At 33.0% G+C, this 17,103-nt stretch overlaps 3 protein-coding genes across 3 annotated transcripts; 2 read left to right on the forward strand and 1 right to left on the reverse strand.

Annotated features, from left to right (window-relative positions):
- The first annotated feature begins 59 nt into the window (after nt 1–59).
- Nucleotides 60–5,051, forward strand: GGS25DRAFT_483334 (regulator of V-ATPase in vacuolar membrane protein). Its single transcript, XM_049260359.1, has 6 exons — nt 60–726; nt 791–3,076; nt 3,123–3,554; nt 3,616–3,862; nt 3,919–4,169; nt 4,224–5,051. The coding sequence occupies exons 1-6, from the start codon at nt 451–453 to the stop codon at nt 4,683–4,685; spliced, it is 3,954 nt and encodes a 1,317-aa protein (XP_049119365.1). The 5' UTR covers nt 60–450; the 3' UTR covers nt 4,686–5,051.
- A 204-nt stretch (nt 5,052–5,255) lies between these two features.
- GGS25DRAFT_483337 (alpha/beta-hydrolase) lies at nt 5,256–6,909 on the forward strand. The gene has a single exon (XM_049260360.1). The coding sequence runs from the start codon at nt 5,874–5,876 to the stop codon at nt 6,831–6,833; it is 960 nt and encodes a 319-aa protein (XP_049119366.1). The 5' UTR covers nt 5,256–5,873; the 3' UTR covers nt 6,834–6,909.
- A 9,753-nt stretch (nt 6,910–16,662) lies between these two features.
- On the reverse strand, nt 16,663–16,892 carry GGS25DRAFT_519902 (uncharacterized protein; the record flags this gene model as incomplete). Its single annotated transcript, XM_049263789.1, has 2 exons — nt 16,663–16,783; nt 16,861–16,892. The coding sequence occupies 2 exons, from the start codon at nt 16,890–16,892 to the stop codon at nt 16,663–16,665; spliced, it is 153 nt and encodes a 50-aa protein (XP_049119367.1).
- Nucleotides 16,893–17,103: the final 211 nt, after the last annotated feature.

The raw sequence follows: 17,103 nt of genomic DNA on the forward strand, positions 1-17,103 counted from the left end.
CAGGGATTCGCGGCACTTCCACGTCATTTTGCAGCCGCAATCCGACGCGAATGCCTGTTGTAGCGAATAAGCAAAGCACCTGACATTAAACTGGCATTCAAACATCCCAGTGAATGCTTCAAAGTTAAATCGAGTAACAGATCACTTTTAACACTAAAATCAGGATTGATCTGTTAGGTACAACTTGTACATAACTTGAATGGTACATAGTAGTATCATAATACGCCCACGCCCACGCCCACGCCTGTGCATCAAAAGCACCTCTTGAATAGCAAACCCAAATTACGAACCTGAGCCGAACGAAACAAACCCGAACGAAACACAACGAAACGAAACGAAACCCTCATCGTCTAAGTGCTGAAGCTTACTATAATCAGCGCATCACGCCTCTCGCCTCGAATATCATCCCTTAGGTAGCAATGTCCTTTCCGAAAGATTTGCGACGATAGTATGAAGGCAGTCCTTCCAGGCCAGCCTGAAGCTCGTCTTCAAGCTGTGTCAACGGGTTATTGGGACGGTAAACGTGTCATCGTTTATATCACCGGCAACGCTCTCGCAATCCTCTCCGACCCCGAAACAATCCTCCAGACCATATACGATGACGACGAAAGGAATCTAGAAGCTGTCTCTTTTGACGAGTGCTCGGGGAAGATAGCAGCATGTACTAATACTACCGTGAGGATATATCGGCCTCTGAGTCATGGTGACGATGGCGGCTCACCCAAGGTTGTTCGCCCTAGAGTTGGAGAAAGGCTAATTGGTATTTCAGTCATTGCTGACCTGCATGTAGTGGGCTTTACAAACGTTTTTCGACGTCGACCAAGGCGAGACTTCCATATCTTTGTCGTGGGGGGGATCAGAAGAACTTCTCGTCGGCCGATCGTATCTTTGGCTTTATGACACAACCTCGACCCCTGCCTCTTGTCATTGGCACCGAGAGCTAGCTAGTCCCGTGAAAGCGGCCAACCTTTCGTATGACTCGTCATACATTGCGTCCGTTGGTTACCAGGACCGATTGGTGAAGGTGTGGCGGAGGCTTAATTTCGGTTCGGAGGAAGTCATCTTCGACTTTACTTATCTACCTCATCCACGGGCCGTTACTGGTATACAATGGCGCAAACCTTTCCATGTCGACCAGACGATGGAGAATGTGCTCTACACATTCTGTGTTGACAATATTATGCGCGTGTGGACAGGCGCTGACGGCTCTGGCTGCCAATCCTTGCGCCAGTGGGGAAAGCTGGATCTTGCGGCGGCGATACCGAAGGAGCGAGGGATGGACAAGCCCACTTTGAGATGGGCCTTTATCCTTGGACAGCGGGACCTAGCCAATGCTACCGAAAGAGCCGTTCAGGAGAGGGATGATGGCCACGAGAAGGAGGATGTCGCTCTACAATACTTACTATCTATTGCTAACAGAGATACGGAGATTTGTGTTATCCTGGATGGACGCGGAAGTATGTCGTCCTGGGCTCTAGAGAATGTGAGCAGCAAGCCCAAGGGCGCCAATAACGTGGATAACGTCGCATACGTTAAATCCAAAGACTTCGACTTTCTAGGGTCGCTTCAGGTTGAATCTCATGTTGAGATCCTCAGCTATTGCAATAAGAATGCGGGTAACCTTCACATGTTATTTCATCATTTTGACGGGCATGTAAAGGTGTTCGAGAGCAATATTGCAGATTTCCTCGACCCAACTACCCGGAGCAAGAGTCGATTGATTCCTCGTGCTTCTTGGTCTGGGCATTCCGCTTCGATCAAGAAGATTGTCCGAAACTACAGTGGGCGGGCGATTGTATCCAGGACTGAGCAAGGGGGGGAAAGTATTGTCTGGCGACACTCTCCTGGCGCAATACGAACAAAATTGCTGAGGCATAATGTCATCCCGGAGAAGCGCCATATACATCGAATATGCTTAATCAGAGGGGGCAGGTTCGTTATATTCTTGCATCACGACAGCATTGCAGTGTGGAATTGCACTTCGCCAGTCCATACACTGCTTGCCGAATGTAAATATCAAGTCCGCGGCAAGCCCCTTTGCATTCTTGTACTCCCTCGCGAGCGAGTAGACGACGATTCCGTTGCCCATATCGCAACTATTACTTCGGAACAGGAAGGAATTGTGTGGGAACTCCACTTACCTTTACATAATGATAATGCTACTAAATCACAGACCAATGGTTATGAAAAGCCTCTTCAAGAATTCTGCACGTTCAAATTAGACACAGCTGGTGATCTTGCCTACGTTCTACCAGTTGACCCGGCAGGTTCCAAGCCCGTTATATCTGGGTTCTTGGATGTCTTTGCTCGCGACGTTGCAGTATCGTACACCCACGGTGGCCGTGTTGAGTTTTGGACAGCCAGGGTCTCTCGAGAACGAAGTCAGGTTGAATGGCTTTCCACGGCGTCGATGGAGACGGGTGTTTCGGAGCCTACCTTGGCTAGCGGCAGTACGATGAAAAAGGCGGCCCTTGTGAACCGAAACCGTTCAGACCTAACCATTTGGGATATCCGAGCGGCCCGTTTGGAGTACAAACAGGATTTTGAGAATCACAACACGGTAGAAGATCTCGACTGGACGTCTACGCCGGATTCGCAGTCTATACTCGCTGTAGGCTTCCCATACCGTATCATTCTTCTCGCACAGATGCGATTCGACTACTTGAATAAGGGCCCTGCTTGGGCATCCATTCGCGAGATTAACACTCGAGAATTCACACCCCATCCTATTGGAGACTCAACCTGGCTTAGCGACGGCAACTTGATTGTTGGCGCCGGCAATCAATTATTCCTATACGATAGAACTTTCGAGACAACAGACCGACTAGTATCAGGTGTGCGCGTGCCTCATCGTAAAGATGGTACTAGAGACCTGTTTGATGTTATTCAAAGATTGAATGGTCCCTTACCAGTTTTCCATCCTCAGTTTCTCAGCCAGTGTATTTTAGCAGGGAAGCACTCCGCGGTTCGGCGCATACTACTAGCTTTAAATCACACATTGAAGTACCACGTCGAGGGAGACGTAATCGATGACTATCTAAGTCTTGACCTCTCTGAGTTTTACGTAAACAAAACAGTAAGTCATATGAACGCAATTGAAGTTTCGATAGCTAACATGCCAGGCTTCTACTCATGGACATGACCCATCGTATCTTGTGTCTCAGATGTCATTTGACGACAATGACGAAGTCTTTTCAGAAGATACGGCCCTCTCTATTTGCGAGAAACTCCAGAATACAACCATACCCCAATTGTCCGGCCACGAGCAGATCCAACTACTAGACATCGTCGAGTGTTCCGGGGTAGTGGAAAGGCAACGCCGCTCCATGGATGAGAACGGTTCAAGGTTTATGCTATTTTTCCGTCAACACGCGCTGAGAAAGAGAAGAACCAATGAAAATCATATGTCGTGGAGGGAGATTAACTGGGCTTACCATTCCACTAGTCAAGACATACTGACCGATTTCGTATCCCGCCAGTACCACGGCACTATGTTGTGGGACAACGCGAGGGAGAGTGGCACGTTCATGTGGCTCACAGATGAAGCGGCTGTTGTGAGTTATAATGTTCAGTTCATAGTTATTTATTATTTATTATTTACTAAACAGCTTGCAGAAAACACAATTTGAAATTGTGGCTCGCAACGAGTACACCAGAAGCGAGGTGAAGAACCCCGTAGACTGTAGCATATATTACCTTGCCTTGAAGAAGAAGACTGTTCTTCAAGGGCTGTGGCGCATGGCAAGTTGGAATAGAGAACAGAAAGCAACACAGCGACTTCTTGCGAATAACTTTAACGACCCCAAGTGGAAGACGGCGGCGTTGAAGAATGCGTACGCTCTGCTCAGCAAACGTCGTTTTGGTATATCTCAACAAATTCATAATTGTCATATACAGCAGTGCTAACATGGTATCTAGAGTATGCAGCCGCCTTTTTCCTACTTGCAGACCACTTGCAAGACGCGGTGAATGTCTGTCTGAATCAGATCAAGGACCTCCAATTAGCCATTGCCATTACCAGAGTATACGAGGGTGACAACGGACCAACATTTCGGAAGCTGCTCGAGAATGAAGTCCTCGTTGTTGCGGCCCAGGAAGGTAATCGCTGGCTTGCGTCCTGGGCCTTTTGGATGCTAAAGCGGAGAGATATGGCGGTCCGGGCTTTAATTGTAAGTCTTGTTGGGGAAGATTTATGACGAACAAGAGTGACTGACTTTACAAAGACCCCTGTGTACACCTTGTTAGAGACCCCAGTATCCTCAAACAATCTAGACGCCAAACTATTCCTAACAGATGACCCAGCCCTCGTGGTGCTGTACTCCCAACTCCGGCAGAAGACGCTTCAGACACTCCGTGGCGCATCAAAGGTCATGCCGAGGACAGAGTGGGAATTTGTCATACATAACGCCAGGCTGTATGACCGCATGGGCTGCGACCTACTAGGCCTCGACCTCGTCCGCAACTGGGAGTTCCTCCGCCAACTCCCGCTGTCCGATGGAGACTTTGGCGGCGAGATCGACCCCCGAAAGTTGCTGCGCCGCCGCGGCTCCATGATCGTCCAGGACATGCCGCTCTCACCTGTTGCCCCCGGTGATATGAAGACCGGAGGCCACGGTGTGAAGCCGCCGCCTAGCGTGTTTGAGGAGCCTGATGCGAATTCGTTATTGGATAGTTTTGGCTTCTAGATGAAGTGCAGTTATTAACTTGGCGGCCACCTAGGTAGGTAGTGAATGGGATCGGTTCAGGGGCAGGGACGGGGGCCAAGGGAATTGAAAATGTACGAGTTAGTTGTGAGCAAAGAGCTACCGTATCGGAATTGGTTTGGAAGCTGAAGTTCATATTACCTACATAGGCACCTACCATAGACATAGGTGCTTGTAATAGCCTCAGACTGTCTATTTAGATAGTCATCAACTAGAAGCTACCTACATGAATAGCAACATAAATCAACATAAACTAGTTATGCGCTGATATGAGATGGTGATTCGCAGTCCCTAATCATATCGAGTGCCGAGGCTTAGGACCACTGGCTCCTGAAAGCCATATTTTGGCTTAGGCTGGGCCGGGCCTGGCCGAGCCTATAAATCTAGGCCCTATCACCGAAAGCGTACAACGTGAGATCTCGAGATGTTTGGATGTTTACGGAGTCGAGAACGAGCCGGTCTGACGTGACACTAGCCAATACCCTTTCCATATCAATTATGGACCTTCGATGCTATATTTGTCTTAACTATATGTACATATACATGTTGAAAGCTAAGACTACTTGTAGGACTTATTGTTGAGAGCTAGATAAGCTTCCATCTACATACTCATCTCTCCGCCTCCTTGGGAGATCAAGGCAAGATTGCGTGATATACCACAGCCACACCGAACCGGCCGTTCACACATTGCGAAATTCGCCCACATTTTGAAGCCAAGTGATTGAGTTAATACGACATAAAGTGGTGCCCCTGAGACTTACCGCGGCCGTGCTGAGATGGGCAAAAGATCACTTTGGTCAGGTAGCTGTGTCGAGCGATTTCCGCTCAGAAATGCGAGTGTCGCGTGAGCCACATAGGAAAGGCCGGTTGGTCGCCAGCAATGTTACGTAGAGGCCAAGCCTAGGCTGATTTACCGAGACTACCTAGGTAATCGACCACATGGATACACTTCGCTTGAAGTGGAGATATATGTCTCCTTCAATGTCCGATCATCATTGCTGCGGTCGACCCCTTGCGTAGACCCCCACGAAGCTCCCGGTATAAAAAGCGCTGCTGTCAGGTCCGTTGCAACAAATTAATTTCCTCATCAACTATATTATTACCTCTCATATTCAGATCTCTTAACGACACTTAACATCTCCAAACAATAAACACAAACTATAGACGAATATGAGGTTCGAGTTAGCGTTAGCCTCTATTATAGGAATGACGGGGGTCATGGGAGTGGACCCCGGTTCTATCGGAATGGGGGATGCCCTGACCACGGCCAACATGCCCGAAGAGTTCCTGGACGATGTCTACTTCGTCGAGCATGTGCCGTTGATGGCTCTCCAAGTCGATCCGCGAATCTCGTACGCCCTCTACGTCCCCACCACCCACTACACCGCGGATCCGGCCAAGTCAGGCGGCCCCAAGCTTCCCTTGCTCGTGTACGTCCACGGGACTGGCAGAAACACCGTGGCCATCTTTGACGAACTGGTGCCCTTTTCCAACTCGACCCCCTGTGCCATTGTAGCACCTGTTTTCCCCATGGGGCTAGACGGACCCAACGACCTCGACTCCTACAAGCAAATCAATGGCAAGACGCTCCGCTCCGATAACGCACTCCTGTCCGTCCTTGACCAGGTCTCCGTCCGTTGGCCCGGCATTGAGACGAGCAAAGTGTTCATGATGGGGTTCTCGGGCGGCGGCCAGTTTGCCCACCGCTTCCTGTACCTGCACCCTGATCGCCTGGCCGGCATCAGCGTGGGATCCCCGGGACGTCCCACCTTCCTGGACAATACACAGGACTGGCCTGTGGGAACCAAGGACGTGCAAGCTGTTTTTGGCAAGGCCATCGACACGGCCGCCATCGCCAAACTACCCATCCAGCTAGTCGTCGGAAACAAGGACACAGAAATTCACGGAGACGAAGCATTCTGGGAGTGGAAGAAGGAGACCTTTGGTGATGGTGGCCTGCCCCCTATGAATGAGACACGAGTAGAGTCCATCGAGAAGTTGCGTGACTCCTGGTCGGCAGCGGGGATCCAGACTCAGTTTAACGTTGTGGATGGGGTGGCTCATCAAGAAACTGGGGTTCGTTCGACGGTGTTAGGATTCTTAGGGCCTTTAATCGCGAAAGGGATTTAAATAATAATCTATAAAAAAGGGATTAAATTTATGCTTATGTATTTTTTTTTTAAATATATTGGCTTTTAATTAAGAGTCTTATTATTTACATCTTATAAAATTATTATTAAAAGTTTATTTATATTTTAATATATTTAAAATTAACGTTTAAACGTTATTAATTTAAGCTTTTTACTTAGTTTTTATTAAAAAATTTAACATAATTTTTAATTTAAGATTTTAATTAAAATGTATTTTATATTATTTAAATTAATTTAATTAAACGGTTTAAATAATATATGTTTTAAATTAATACGATTAATAATTACGAAATTAATTAAATTTAAAAATTAAAAAATATTTTAAAAATAATATAAGTTAAAATAATTTATATATAACGTAATATTAATTAATATTATATTAACGATAAAATGTTTATTTTATTTTTTTTTAAATAACTTTATAATTATTAATGAGTTTTACTATGTGCATTACTTATTTTTGCTATCGGGGCCTTAGGTACACTACTATTAAGTATTATATATCTCATAAGTTTATTAAATCTTAAAAGCCGGGGCTTGTTTAAGCTATCCATCCCATTTATTTAAATAATTTTTCAACCATATATCGCATTATAATACAACCAGATTTAATAAAAGGAAAATCCAATTTTTAATTAATTAATATAGGCTTTAAATTAAGGCGATACATGGTCGTAAAATTATTTAAGTAAATAGGTGGCGGAACGAGAAGTACGTGATCATCCTTAAAACTATATTATGGGTTTTTAACGCCCTTAAAACCCTTAGGCTTAAACCTTATTAATTAGTTTTAATTTTAAATAATTTTTTAATCATATGTCGCACCAAGATGCCCCCGGGTTTAATTAAATGGTAATTTAATTGCTAATTAATTGATATAAATCTTAAACTAAGGTAATATATGGTTAAAAAGTTATTACGGTAAATATATTGTAAAGGGTTATGTGTGTAAGGCCTTAAGACCTTATAAGGCCTTTTAAGCCTTGTGGGCCTTATAAGCCTTAATGTTTTAAATATTATGTGATTTCCTTTTGTAGGATATAAGATTGTTAGGCGTTAGTAAATAAGAATAGCTTCTTTTTTATTTCTTAAGTTTTAAATTAAATATATTTTTATTAATATATTAATTTTATTTAATCTTATTTTTATATTTTTAAAGTTTTTCTAAATCGATTATTTAATAATTATTATATTATTTAAGAAAAAGATTTTAGCCGCTAATTTGGTACGATAATATTGCAATCCTTATTATAAAAAAGATATTAATAAATTATAAGATGAAGATATAAAATCTATACATTAAGCTTGTATTAAAAGCATTAGACGTTAAGTAAATATCTTTTTTAAAAATCCTTCCTTTTTTTTTTCTTTTTCATTTGTTTTAATTCCCTATCTTTTGCTTATTTTTTTAATTAATTTGATAATGGAAATAGAAATGATAATAATGATAATAATTAAAAGATATAATAAGTATTAAAGGCATTAGTGGATAAAGAATTATTAAAAGATAAACTAATTAATAAAAAGATTTTTTAATAGTTTAAAGCTTGTATTAAGGAATTAAAAAAATTTAAGAAAATATATATATAAATAAAAATCTTTAAAGTAAAAATAATAAACGAATTATTTTTTTTAAGAAGTTGTAAATTAAGTAATATTTATTGTTAAAGATCTTAAACGTTTAAAAACAGCGAATATAAGACCGATATTAAGATTAGCTTTATAATTATATTTTAGATGGAATAATTTTTTTAAAAGTGTAAAAAATGGTTAACTAATTTAAACTTAATTTTCAAATAAGTTCCTAAGAAATTTAGCAAGTCAAAAAAATGTATTTTATATGTTTTTGATTATATGGAAAGATTTTGTAAAATGTAATGGAAATGTTATATAAATAATAAGTTTAAAAAAAAGCAAGCTAATATATATGATAATTATATTAAATTTAAGGATTAAATATTTACATTTTTAAAGGATGCCAAGAATTAAGAATTTTAAATTGCCAAAATGATTGAATGAATAAAATAATTTTATTAATAACTCCTTAAAAACTTTAATATTTATTTTAACTTATTTAAATGTTAAGTTAAATTTAAGATAAATAAAACCAAAACCCTTTAATTCTTCTCCAAATTAAAGCTAAACTTTAGATAATACCTTAATAAATTTAAAGGTATAAAGCCAACCTTAAAAATAGCAATAATTAATTAGGTTTAAGGAAAATAAAATTCTTACTTAATAATAATTTCCAAACGTTAGCATAATAATTTAAATAATAATATATATGCTAATAAGTAACAACAAAACGATCGTTATAAACTAAAAAAACGAAATAATTAAGATAAAAAAAACGGTTTAAGTAAGAAAAAAAGAAAGAATCTATAAGATCGTAAAACCGAATAACGCATCAAATATTACACTTATAATAATAAAGAATATTTAGCTAATAATTATTTTAAAAAGAAGAAATAAAGATTAAAATTTTTAAAATAGAAAAAAAATTCTTTAATTAAAAAAAAAACAAAAATAATAAGTTATTTAATAAGTTATAAGACAAGGGAAAAGCCCCCGCTTCGTAAAAGCCTTAACTATAAAGCATAATGTTTAATTAAAGGTAAGATTGCGTTTTTATGTGTAAGCTATAATCGATGCATAAATAAAGATTAACATATATGCGAACATAAATAATTATATTAAAACCGATTATATTAATTATAAATTTGCTAAAGCTGTTAAACTTTAATAAATTAAATGTATAACGTTTATTTTATACGGCATAGGAGAGATATAATGCCTAACCTATAGCATTTATAAAGTTTCAATAACTATAATAAATAACCGTAGCATAATATATAACTTTAAACGTTTATATATAACGATTGATTAAAACCTCTGTATTAGCAGCAGTTTAATACTATTATTTATAACGACGTTTTAAATCGAATAGATTATTTTAGATTTTGAAAATAATCGTTAATAGTTTAAAGTGAATATACCCTTATATAAAATTCTTACCCCTTATAAGTTTATAAAATACTCCTTTAAAAACGAAGCTTACATTTTTACTATTATTAGCCTTACAAAGATATTTTTTATTTTTATCGATAAAAGAGGCAATATAATTTTAAACCCCAACAAAAAAGTTAACACCCCCTTAAAACTAAATGAATTTTTAGACATATTTAAACATGAACGTGCTAATAATATCTTATCTTATAAAAATATAAACCATTTTATTAAAATACTGCTTAAACAGATACCCCCTTATAGCTTAATCTATCTTTTAGCAAAAAATAAGTTGAAACTATTGTAAAAATATATTAAAGAAAATGTCAAATATAAAAAAATATAAAAGTCTAAAAGCCTAACAAATACACCTATTTTTTTCATACCTAAAAAGAATAAAGGACTACGACTTTACGTCGATTATTACGGTCTAAATAAAATGACTAAGAAAAATCGATACCCTTTATTTCTTATTTTAGAGATTTTTAACAGAATTAGTAGATCTAAGATCTTTTTTAAAATTAATTTTAAAGATATTTATTATCGAGTATAAATTAAAAAAAGAGACAAATAGAAAACGGCGTTCTAAATATAATATAATTAATATAAATATCTAATAATACCATTTAAGCTAATTAATATCTTAATAATTTTTTAAAGTTATATTTATAAAACATTATATAGATATATTAACATATTTTATATTACATACTTAAATAACATTTTGATTTTTTTAAAAAACCATATAAAACATATAAAACATTTATGTAAAATTATGTAAAGATTATATGAGAACGGTTTTTATATTAAACCAACCAAATATACATTTTATATAACAGAAATTAAATTCCTTAGATATATTATTTTTATAAAAAGAATAAACATAGATTTTAATAAAGTTGTAATTATTTAAGAATAGTTAATGCCCACATCATATTACAAGATTTAACAATTTTTAAGATTTTGCAATTTTTATAAACGATTTATTAAAAGTTATTTATAAATAGTAAGACTTTTAAACAATCTATTAATTGAAAATATTAACGATAAAAAGCCAAGAAAAATTAAATTCGATAATAATATACGAATAGCATTTTATAAATTGCGTAATACTTTTATAAAAAGCTTTTTTTTTTGTCATTTTAACCTAGAATTTTTTATAAAACTTAAAACAAACGTTTTAAACTTTATTATATTTGGCATTTTATTTTAATCTAACGAAAAAAGAAATTATTATCCTATTATTTTTTAGTTTTAAAAGTTTAAAAAAACTAAATTACGATATAACACGTCTAATTAAAAAATAATAGCTATTATAAAATTATTTAAATATTAGCGACATTATTTCTAAAGCAGCAAGCATTTTATTAAAATACTATCTAATCATAAAAACCTTAAGAATTTTATGCAACAATTAAAGTTTAACGGTAGATAAATACGATAATATATACTCCTTGCCTTATACGATTTTAAAATTATTTATTAAAATGGTAAAATTAATCCAGCCAATATACTATCCCGACGCCTTAATTATTAAAAGTAAGATAAGACCAACTGGAAAGTTTTTATATTTAAATCAAAGATGATATTAATATAAACATTTATAATTAAGTATAAGATATTTGCAAATATATGTAATATATAAACGTTTTATTATAATAAAGAATATTTACTTAACAAAATAAATTTAAACAGTCTTAACAATTTTAAAGATAATAACTAATACAATTTTAATTTAAATAATATAAAACTTATCGATATAAACATATCGGATTTTAATAATTTAAATTTAAAAGATCTTATAAGCGATAAAAATATGTAAGGTAGTAATTTAAATATTAAAAAGTTTAAAATAAGAATATAAATGTTTTTAAAAATAATCGTTTAAGTATTTGCTATAAAAGAAAAACCTTATACTAATTAAAGCTTAAATAGTTTTAAAAGGTTATTAAAAAGTATATAAAATATCGATCTAAACATTTAACAAAAAAAAACCACCTTATAAACCTTAATAAATAAAGTTTTTCGTTATTAAAGCATTAGTAATAACAGCTTAATTAAATATTAAAACCAAATTTAGATTTCTAATAAATAAAATATTAAGGAAGAAATAATGTTGCAATATTATAATAATCTATTTACAAGATATTTCCGTATTAAATGTATATATAAACTTCTTATAAAAAAATATTATTAGAGAAATATAAAAATCGAAATTTAAAAATGGATCAAAGGTTATAAGATTTGTTAAAGCTTTAAAGCACCTAAGCATAAACCTTATGAAAATCTTAGATTATTTTTTTTATTTCAAAATTCTTAAAAAAAATTAAATATGGACTTTATTACTAAACTTCCGATAATATAATATAAAGGAAAGGAAATTAACGTAATATTTGTCGTAATAAATAAATATATAAAGATAATAAAATTTATATTTATAAATATAGATATTATAATAACCGACTTAACCGAACTATTAAAAAAACATATCTTCTCTAAATACAATACACCAAACAACATTATTACCGATAGAAGTTTCGTTTTTACAAGTGATTATTAGTTAAAGTTATGCTTTTATTTCCAAATAAAACGTCGATTATTTATTACATTTTATTTCCAAATAAACGGTTAAATAAAAAAAGTTAATTAAATTATCGAAAATTATTTATGTTGTTTTATTAGAAACGAATAAACTAATTAGCTAATATTATTACCATAAATATAATTTATATATAATAATATAAATAACGTAATAATAAATATATCATTTTTTATAATATTTATAAGTTATTATCCAATAATTTAAGTTAACGTTGATAATAACATTTAAAAAAGAAACATATTAATAACATGCGATCAAATGATTAAATTAAAGGCAATTCATAAAAAAATAAAGGATTATTAGAAATATATAATTAAATATTAAACCAAATATTATAATAAATATTATAAGCCACTTACATTTAACATAAGATTTTTAGTAAGACTTTTTATTAAAAATATCAAACTTAAAAAGATTAAATCGAAACTTATATTTAAGTTTATTAGATTTTTAAAAATATTAAAGCTAATAGGCTTTTTTACATACCGATTTACACTTTCCGATAAATATGCAAAATTATATAATGTATTTTTTATTTTATTATTAAAATTTTGATATATAAGAAAAAGAAATAAGTTATTGGATTTTCTATAAATATTAGAATTAGAAAACAACGACGAGGAATAGAAAGTGAAGAAAATTATTAGAAAAAGAAAATATTAAGGATAAACGTTATATTTAATTAAATAAGTTAAATAGTTATTAAAATATAATTAATAGGTAGATAAGGATAATATAAGAAACATATAAAAGAAGATTTAACTTTTTAAGAAAAAATAAAAAAAGAAAAAATAGAAAAAATATAAAATAGAATCGAAGGATATGTAAGATAGCGATTAAAATAATTACATTTAAGAAAAGGGGATAATTGTAAGGTTTTAAAACCTTATAAGACTTTTTAAGCCTTATAGACCTTATAAGCCTTAATGTTTTAAATATTATGTAATCTTTTTTTATAAGATATAAGATTGCTAGGCGTTAGCAAACAGGAATAGTTTTTTTTTTACTTTTTAAGTTTTAGATTAAATATATTTTTATTAACATATTAACTTTATTTGGTCCCATTTTTATATTTTGATATTGCTTAGTATAACCTTAGGAGGCTTTAAGGGCTTTAAGCAGCTCTAAGGGCTTTAATGTAACCTTAAAAACTCTTAATCTAGCCTTAAAAGCTCCTAGTATAAATCTAAGGGTGATCACGTACCTCCTAGGTTGCAACCTGCTTATTTAAATAATTTTGCGATTATATATCGCCCTAATTAAAGACCTATATTAATTAATTAACAATTAAATTCTCTTTTAATTAAATCTAGTTACATGTTTATGGTTATATGTTTTAAAAAGTTATTTGGATTAAATTAAGGTGGGTAGTTAAAGGCGTTAAAGGCGTTAAATTAAGCTTAGATTTCAAAATTTAAGGCATATACTAATACTTAATAATAATATATCTAAGGTCCTAATAGCAAAAATAAGTAGTGCATATAGCAAAACTTTTATTAATTATATTAATTTAAAATAAATATAAATGTTACTATTCGTACTTTTATTTTTTATTATTAAGGCTTTATTCGTACTTTTATACATCTTATATATCCTTAAAACTTTAAATCCGGGCTTAATTTAACGCCTTTAACGCTTTTAACGCCCTTAGCTGCCCACATTAATTTAATCTAAATAACTTTTTAAAACATATAACTATAAGCGTGCAACCAGGTTTAATTAAAAGATATTTTAATTATAAATTAATTAATACCGGTCGTAAAATAAGGTAATACTCGGTTGCAAAGTTATTTAAAAAAAGTAAGTAAAAGCTTAAAAAATACGTAACAGTTTTTAAGGCTATATTAAAAGCCCTTAACGCCTTTAAAACCCTTAAATCCAAACCTTATTTAATAGTTTTAATTTTAAATAACTTTTTAAAACATAAAGTTAAAAACGTACAACTAAATTTAATTAAAAAAGAATTTAATTACCGATTAATTAATACCAGCCTTAGTTTAAAGCGATACGTAATTAAAGAATTATATTAATATTTATCTTAAAAATAATCACATAACATTTCTTAACGTGGCCTAAGCAGCTTTAAAGCTCTTAAGCGGCTTTAAGGGTTTTTAGCGTGGTACTAAAAGCTCTTAATGTAATTTTAAGGTTAGTCACGTGCCGCCCAACTTACCACCTACTTTCTTAAATAACTTTACAACCACATATCGCCTTAATTTAAGACTTATATCAATCGATTCATAATTAAATACGCTTTTAATTAAATTTAGTTACACATTTATGGCTATATGTTTCAAAGAGTTATTTAGATTTAATTAATGTAAGCAATTAAAGGCGTTAAATTAAGCTTAAATTTAAAGTTTTAAAAGATATATAAAAGTGCGAATAAAGCTTTAATAGCAAAAAATAAGAATATAAATAGCAACACTTATAAATATTATTTAAAAATTTTAATTAAAAGTTTTATTATTCGCACCTTATAAAATTACTATTAAAGCTTATTTATACCTTAATATATTAAAAGTTTAACGTTTAAGGGTTATTAGTTTAAGCTTTTTACTTAGTTTTAATTAAAAGATTTAATATAACTTTTAATAACTTTTAATTAAAATATTAAATTAAAGTGTATTTAATATTATTAAAACCGTTTTAATTAAGGTTTTTAAACGATATATGTTTTAAATTAATGCGATTAATAATTGTAAAATTATTTAAAAAAAAATGAAATAAACACTTTATTATTAATGTAGCGTTAACCGGCATTACGTTATGTATAAATTATTTTAATTTATATTATTTTTAAGGTGTTTTTTAATTTTTAAATTTAAATAATTTTATAACTACCGGTTATATTAATTTAAAATATATATTATTTAAATCGTTTAATTAAGTTAATTTAAATAATATAAGATATATTTTAATTAAAGTTTTAGATTAGAAGTTATGTTAGATTTTTTAATTAAAATTAGTTAAAAAGTTTAAATTAACGGCGTTTAAACGTTAGTTTTAAATGTATTAAAATGCGAATAAGTTTTTAATAATAATTTTATGAGGTGCGAATAATAAAACTCTTAATTAAAACAATTTTAATAATTTTAAATATATTTTAATAAAATTTTTATATTTAAAGTTATATTAAATTTATTAATAAAAATTAGTTAAAAAGTTTAAATTAACGGCTTTTAATCGTTAATTTTTTATATATTAAAGTGCGGATAAGTTTCGATAGTAATTTTATAAGGTGCGGATAATAAAACTTTTAATTAAAAGTAACATTAAATCCGTAATAAAAATACATATATTTCGTTTATAATAAGAGTTTTGCTATCCGCACCCTTAAAAATTGCTATCGGAGGCTTATTCGCACCCTAGTACATCTGGAACTAGCGTTCGAATGCCGTTGGTCCGAGCGCCTCAGCTAGCTTCCGTCAAAAGATCCAACATAACTTCCAATTCAAGACTTTAATTGAAGTGCATCTTGTATCGTTCGAGTCAGCTCAATTAGACGGTCCAAATGATATATGTTTCAGATTGATGCGATCGGTGGTTACGAAGTTATTTGAATTCAAAGATCAAGAAGCACCTTGAAAATGGTGCAGGTTGAAGTGGTCCGTGCATCACGTAGTGCCGGCTAGCGCTACACTAGCGGCAAAGCGTCTATTTCACTCTTTTCTGAATAACTTTACAATTACTCGTCGCGTCAATTTGAAACATATATCGTTTGGAAGCTCTAATCGAGACGGTTCTAATGGTGCTAGATGCACTTGAATCCGATTATTCAGTTGGAAATTATTGGAAATTGTGTTGGATCTTTTGATTGAAGCTAGCTGGAGAGCTCGGACCAACGGCGCTTGAACGCTAATTTCTTATGTACTAGGGTGCGGATAAGCCTCCGATAGCAATTTTTAAGGGTGCGGATAGCAAAACTCTATAATAAAGCAACATTAAATCCGCAATAGGAGTACATGCATTTCGTCCGCAGTACTACCTGGTCTCACACACAAATTCCAATTCAATGCCACAACAAACCCACCCCAGCCCATCCAAACAATTTTTCCAAAGTCCCCGAAGACATTCATCTTTGTCGCCTCGACGAGACGGATTGATTGATATATGTTTCAGATCTCAGAAAATTCAATTGATCGAGGTATTGATTGATCTTTGATTGATCTCATCGGGCCCTACTGTATGGTGTCCTGAATCAAGGTGGTAACGCAGGTGGCCCATGCGCGGTACCGGTCGCAGCTCCAACCTCAAGTAACTCCTCCAATATGGCTCCTAGAGAGGTGCAACCGGAATCGATCTGCTCCTTGGATTGAGACCTTCAAATTGACATCTTCAATTGAGAGTTCGAGGATGGTTTGGTTGGGTCGGAATTGATTGACAGCTTGGTGTGTACTGGAGCCACCGGAGCTGCGCTACTAGCGCCATATTGCGGATAAAAGGCTAAGTACTCCTATTACGGATTTAATGTTGCTCTATAATTAATAACATGTATAAAAAAGTTAATAATGTTTTAAAATATTTTAAAATAAATATTATACGCGTAAAAAGCTATGTTTTTAATAAAAAAATCATTTTTATAGCTTAAATAAATATTAATAATCTTTTTAATTTTATCGTTAAATTTTATATATACTTT

Source organism: Hypoxylon fragiforme (genome assembly GCF_022984875.1).
Source record: "Hypoxylon fragiforme strain CBS 206.31 chromosome Unknown GGS25scaffold_3, whole genome shotgun sequence".
Taxonomy (NCBI): Eukaryota; Fungi; Ascomycota; class Sordariomycetes; order Xylariales; family Hypoxylaceae; genus Hypoxylon; species Hypoxylon fragiforme.

Excerpts from the sequence above, each read along its gene's own strand:
- GGS25DRAFT_483334 (XM_049260359.1), top strand. The coding sequence starts at position 451 with ATGAAGGCAGTCCTTCCAGGCCAGCCTGAAGCTCGTCTTCAAGCTGTG. Across the intron at positions 3,555-3,615 it reads TCACAGATGAAGCGGCTGTT|AAAACACAATTTGAAATTGT; the intron begins GTGAGTTATAAT and ends AACAGCTTGCAG. Across the intron at positions 4,170-4,223 it reads TGGCGGTCCGGGCTTTAATT|ACCCCTGTGTACACCTTGTT; the intron begins GTAAGTCTTGTT and ends GACTTTACAAAG.
- GGS25DRAFT_483337 (XM_049260360.1), top strand. The coding sequence starts at position 5,874 with ATGAGGTTCGAGTTAGCGTTAGCCTCTATTATAGGAATGACGGGGGTC.